The 6,000-nt window shown below is 54.0% G+C and overlaps 1 protein-coding gene across 1 annotated transcript in view; it reads right to left on the bottom strand.

Annotated features, from left to right (window-relative positions):
* The window catches only part of ATP1A3 (ATPase Na+/K+ transporting subunit alpha 3), a 29,660-nt gene continuing 23,660 nt past the window's right edge, over positions 1–6,000 (bottom strand). Inside the window, exons 17-23 of the mRNA XM_038767404.1 lie at positions 5,744–5,898; positions 5,055–5,178; positions 4,228–4,373; positions 4,011–4,141; positions 2,755–2,856; positions 809–900; positions 1–547 (exon numbers count right to left, since the gene is read on the bottom strand). Of these exons, the coding sequence (XP_038623332.1) occupies positions 519–547; positions 809–900; positions 2,755–2,856; positions 4,011–4,141; positions 4,228–4,373; positions 5,055–5,178; positions 5,744–5,898 (779 nt within the window). The 3' untranslated portion in view covers positions 1–518. The remainder of the gene's footprint in view (positions 548–808; positions 901–2,754; positions 2,857–4,010; positions 4,142–4,227; positions 4,374–5,054; positions 5,179–5,743; positions 5,899–6,000) is intronic.

Below are 6,000 nucleotides of genomic sequence, written 5' to 3'. Positions count from 1 at the left end.
TTCTCTCTCTCCACCAATATATTTGTAATTGTCCAGAAACAGAAAAACAGAGATGGACACAGCGGAGGGGAGTACAAAAGAGAGAGGTGGATAGAGAGAGAGAGAGAGAGAGAGAGAGAGAGAGAGAGAGAGAGAGAGATGACAAATCGGAGGGAGATGGAGAGAAGGGGAGACTGGAGGAGAGTGATGAAGAGACAGGGATGGGAGAGGGTGAGGGAGACAGAGAGAGAAAGGAAAGTCGAGCAAGCAGAGGAGGGGAGAGAGCCAGAGGGCAGAAATAAAAACTGGGGGGTCGGTGGGAGAGGGGGGCTGGCCTGGGCTGGGGGAGGGCGTCGGGTTCGGGTGGAGACGGAGGGGTGAGGCCTAGAGAATGGGCGGGACTTCACCCAGAATATAAAACCAGGAAGGGAGCTGGGGGGAGAAAGAGGTGAATTCCCCTTATGCTCCAGGGTCCTGGGTGGGGAGGGGGTTGGGGCCAGGGCTGGCAGGGAAGGGGAGAGTTGGTCCTCAGCGGGAGATCAGTAGTATGTTTCCTTTTCCACCCAACCTGGAGCAGGAGGAACCGAGATGGATGGAGACAGAGACACCAGCAATCATCACCGTCATTGAGCCCAGACCCAGAGACAGAGAGATGGAGAAAAAAAGAAAACTAGTTAGAAACGGGTCTCACTCCCCGAACCCAGACCCTGTTTTCTAGCTTTGTCTTCTCCCTCTCCTGTCACCCTAATGTCCTGCTCACCCCATTCCCCCACATACACATCATCCCCCACGACCCTCCAGCTCCAGCCCCCTCCCCCAGCCACCTTACCCCCGGGATTTCTGCGTAGGATGAGTTTACGGATCTCGTCATAGACAAAGATGAGGAAGCTGTAGGGAAAGGCACAGAACCACCAGCTGGGCCTGCAGAGACAACGAGAGACAAAGACAGGGAGACGGGGGGAGAGAGGGAGAGGCAGAGAGAGGGAGAGAGTTGGATCCAGAGATGGAGAAAGAGGGAGGGGGAGAGAAGAGCTGGTTATTTCAGTTCCTGCCTGGTTCAGGGCTCAGGGTGGACATGGGGGGAGTCAGGATGGGTAGGTGGAATCACCCCGGAGAAGAGGAGGCTGAGGGCTATGAAGGGAGGGAGGTGGGAGGAAACCAAGTCTTGCTCTGCCAGTCTCTGAAGGGCCATTACATGGGGAAGGACGCTCCTGCCCCCTCCCCGCTGCAGCCCTCCTGAAGGCAGAATGGGAGAAACAGAGCTGATGCTCCCTCCTGTCTCTCCCCACTCCAGTCCATACTTCACTCTGCTCCCCGGGTCATTTTTCTACAAAAATATTCAGGAAACTTCTCAAGAACCTCTAGTGGTTGCCCATCCAACTCCTCCTCCTCATAATAATAATGATAATAACAATAATAATGGCATTTATTAAGCACTTACTACGTGCAAAGCACTGTTCTAAGCACTGGGGAGTTACAAGGTGATCAGGTTGTCCCACGTGGGGCTCACAGTCTTAATCCCCCATTTTACAGATGAGGTAACTGAGGCTCAGAGAAGTGAAGTGACTTGCCCAAAGTCACACAGCTGATAATTGGAGGAGGCGGGATTTGAACCCATGACCTCTGACTCCAAAGCCCGGGCTCTTTCCACGGAGCCACGCTGCCTCATCGAACAGGAACTCCTCACCACTGGCTTTAAAGCACTCAGTCATCTTGTCCTCTCCTACCTCACATTGCTACTCTCCTACTACAACCCAGTCCACACATTCACTGCTCTAATGCCAACCTACTCGCTGTCCCTCAGTCTCATCTCTCTCACTGCCAACACCTCACCCACGTCCTGCTTCTGGCCTGGAACATCCTCCATCCTCAAATCTGACAGACAATGACTTTCCCCACCCTCAAAGCTTTACTGAAGGCCCATCTCCTCCAAGAGGCTTTCCCTGACTAAGCCCTCCTTTCCTCTTCTCCCACTCCCTTCTGAATCACCCTTACCTGCTCCCTTTATTCATGCCCCCTTTCCCACCTTCACAGCACTTATGTACATATCTGTACTTTATTTATATTAATGTCTCCCTCTCTAGACTGTAAGCTCATTGTGGGCAGGGAATGTGACTGTTTATTGTTCTATTGTACTCTCCCAAGTGCTTAGAACTGTGCTCCACACACAAATACAATTACAAATTTACAATTGTAAATACAATTGACTGACTGACTGACTGACTGACTAGGAGGAATGTAGTTAGATACTGTACTCCCCCAAACACTTAGTACAGTATTGCTCACACAGTAAGCACTCAATAAATACAATTGAATGAATGAATGAGGGAGTGTTACTGGGACAAGCTGGGGAGAAAGGTTAAGCAAAGGGAGCAGGGAAAGGCCTGGCTGGGATGGAGATAGGAGGGTACGTGGTATGATCTAGGCAGAAGCAGCGTGGCTCAGTGGAAAGAGCCCGAGCTTTGGAGTCAGAGGTCATGGGTTCAAATCCCACCTCTGACAATTGTCAGCTGTGTGACTTTGGGCAAGTCACTTAACTTCTCTGTGCCTCAGTTACCTCATCTGTAAAATGGGGATTAAGACTGTGAGTCCCCCGTGGGACAACCTGATCACCTTGTCAACTCCCCAGTGCTTAGAACAGTGCTTTGCACATAGTAAGTGCTTAATAAATGCCATTATTATTATTATTAAAAGGGACCCTTCAGCCCAGATCTTGTGGGGTCAGAGCAGGCAGGGGGGGATTGAGGGCAGGGCCTCGAGGCGGGGGGCACTCACTTGAGCGGGTACATGCGCAGGGCCACATCCATGCCCGGGCAGTAGGACAGGAAAGCTGCCAGTGCCGTCTCCTCAAACAGTCCGAAGATCAGGATCTTATTCCTGGGATGGAAGAGCCAGCCGGTGGGGGAAAGCCAGACCCTGACCCTCCCGACTCCTGACCCCTGAACCTCAGTTTTTCCTCACTTCTCAGTGCCCCTGACCTGAACCTTAAACCACCACTACCCTTGAATTCTAACTCTCCTACTTTACCTTTTCCAGAGAGATAAATAGATACCGAGAAATAGGGAGACAGAGAGACAGGTGGGGGGTTGTGGGGGGAGACAGATGGAGAGATACAGACAGCCAAGCAGAGAGGTCCGAGAGATACCGAGCAAGACACGAAGAGACAGAAAGATAGATACAGAGACAGACAGAAAGACACCAAGACAGAGAGATTCAGAAAGGGATAGAGAGACAGAAAGGCTTGCATTGAAACACACAGTCAGAGGCACAGTGATAAATACAAAAAAAGTGTCAGGCAGGGACACACAGAGAGACTGTGAGATTGAGAGAGGCAGGAAGACACAATGAGATAAAGAAACAGGAAGATAGAGACAAAGAGGCAGGCAGAGAGATATAGAGGCATAGAGACAGAGAGAAATAAGAGGCAGGAAGAGCGACACATAGAGAAACAGAGAGTTAGAGACAGAGAGGTAGAAACAGAAAGGCAGACAGAGACACATAGAGAGACTGAGATGTAAAGAGAGACAGAGAGATAAAAAGAGAGGCAGGCAGAGACACAAAAAGAGACTGAGAGTTAGGGAGAGACAGAAACAGAGAGGCAGAGAGACACACAGATTGAGAGATAAAAAGAGAGGCAAGCAGAGACACAAAAAGAGACTGAGAGTTAGGGAGAGACAGAAACAGAGAGGCAGAGAGACACACAGATTGAGAGAGAGATAGAAACAAAGAAGCATCAGGGACACAAAGAGAGACTGAGAGGTATAGAGAGGCAGAGAGATTCGATACAGAGAGGCAGGCAGGGAGACACAGAGACTGAGATGTAGAGAGAGACAGAGAGATAGAAATAGAGAGGTAGGAAGGGAGAGATACAGAGATAGAGAGGCAGAGGGATAGGGAGAGACAGAATCCGAGTGCCGAGAGATTTAGGGAGTTCCCAGAGGGAGAGAATGCAGGACTCAGCTCAGCCCCCAAACCCCCGGACCCCCTGACCCCCGGGCCCCCGGAGCCCCCTGTCCCGAGGCGGCTCTCACTTCATGCCCTGCTGAAAGACAGAGTTCCTGCGGGTTTTGCAGATGATGAGATCAGCCCACTGCACTACCACGATGCTGACGAAGAAGGCCGTGTGGCACGTGAACTCCACCGACTTTCTCTGCTCGTACGTCTGCAGGAGAAGGGCCGGGGTCAGCCTGGGGGCCCTGCTGTCCGCCCCCAGCCTCGCCCACCGCCCTGCGGACCCCGGGCCCTCACCCACTGCTGCCCGTAACTGTCCTCCAGGTCGTTCACCGTGCGTTCATCCCAATTGAGGCGAATGCCCACCAGGTTGGAGGGTAGGAAGCCGTTCTCCGCCAGGATCACGAAATAGGCGAAGAAGCCCCCCAGCGCCTGGATCATTCCTGCGGAGGGGACGGGACGGGTTAGGGGGATCCCCGGGCCTGGTGGCCTGGGGGACCACAGGAGGACGAGAGCGCCCGGAGGGAAGAAGCAGGGGCGGATGGAGGGAGGGAGGAAGGGAGGAAGGGATGGAAGGAGGGAGAAAGGGAGTGATGGATCGAGGGAGGGAGAGAGGGAGGGATGCAGAAAGGGAGTGAGGGATGGAGGTTGGGAGAAAGGGAGGGATGGGAAGAGGAAGGGAGGGATGGAGGGATGGAGAGATGAAGGGAAGGGTGGAGGTAAGGATGGAGGGAGGGATGCAGGGAGAGATGGAGTTAAGGAGGGAAGGAAGGAAAAAGGGAGGAAGGGATGGAAGGAGGGAGAAAGGGAGGGATGGATCGAAGGAGGGAGAAAGAGGAAGGGATGGAGAAAGGGAGTGAGGGAGGGATGGAGAGAGAAAGGGAGGGATGGAGGGATGGAAGGAAGGGTGGAGGTAAGGATGGAGGGAGGGATGAAGGGAGAGATGGAATTAGGAAGCGGGGGCGGGACAGTCGGAGGGAAAGATGGAATTAGGAAGGGAGGGACGGAAGGGATGGACAAGGGATGGAGGGAGAAATGGAGAGAGGAATGGATGGAGGGATGGATGGAAGTAGGGAAGATGGGAGGGGTGGAGGGAGGTGGGGGGTTAGGAGTGGCTCTCATACCGATCTGCCCGTAGGCCATGCTGATGAGTCTCTCGTTCACCAACTTGTCGGTCCGTGGGTTCCTGGGCTGCCTCTTCATGATGTCGCTCTCGGCCGCCTCGTATGCCAGGGAGATGGCGGGCACCTGCAAGGGGGAGACATGGGGTGGAGGGAGGTGTGCAGGGGGGCGGAGTGTAAACGGAGGTGGGGAGGGGTAACGTGGAAGGGGATGTGGAGGAGGAGATGGAGGGGGGAGTGTGGGGGGGTATGGAAGGGAGATTGTAGAATGGGGGTGAGGGGAGGGAGCGTAGTGCGGGGCGTGGAAGGAGGAGGGAGATTGTGGAAGGAGGGGGTGAAAGGGGAGCGTAGAGGGGGGTGTAAGGGGAGGGGATTGTAGAGAGAGGGTACGGAGGGAGAGGGAGTTTGAGGAAGTGGGTGTGGAGGAGGGGAAGAGGCGGGGAGGGTGTGGAGAGGAGGTGTAGGGGGGAGGAGGTTGGAGAGTAGGTTGGCCTGGGGGAGGGGGTCTCTAGACTGTAAGCTCACTGTGGACAGGGAATGTGTCTGCTTATCGTTATATTGTACTCTCCCAAGCGCTTAGTACAGTGTTCTGCACACTGTAAGTGCTCAATAAATACAATTGAATGAATGAATGGATCCTGAGGGGGCGCCCGGAGCAGGAGGGAGCGCGAGAGGCCCGGGCGAAGACTCACCATGTCAGTGCCCAGATCGATGCAGAGGATGGTAATGGTGCCCAGTGGCAGGGGGATGTTGGCCATGATGAATAGCAGGAAGGGAGTGATCTCCGGGATGTTGCTGGTTAACGTGTAGGCGATGGATTTCTTCAGGTTGTCGAAGATCAGGCGGCCTGATGGGCGGGGGGCGTGGGTTCTCAGCTCTCGCCCACTCCCCTTAAAACCAGTCTCCTGCCTGAGGCTAGACGACTCAGACCCATAACGAATCTCTCCCG

The sequence above is a fragment of the Tachyglossus aculeatus genome, chromosome 26 (genome assembly GCF_015852505.1).
Source record: "Tachyglossus aculeatus isolate mTacAcu1 chromosome 26, mTacAcu1.pri, whole genome shotgun sequence".
Lineage (NCBI taxonomy): Eukaryota > Metazoa > Chordata > Mammalia > Monotremata > Tachyglossidae > Tachyglossus > Tachyglossus aculeatus.
Note: the sequence above shows the minus strand (reverse complement) of the source record. Positions and strands in the feature narration are given on the sequence as shown.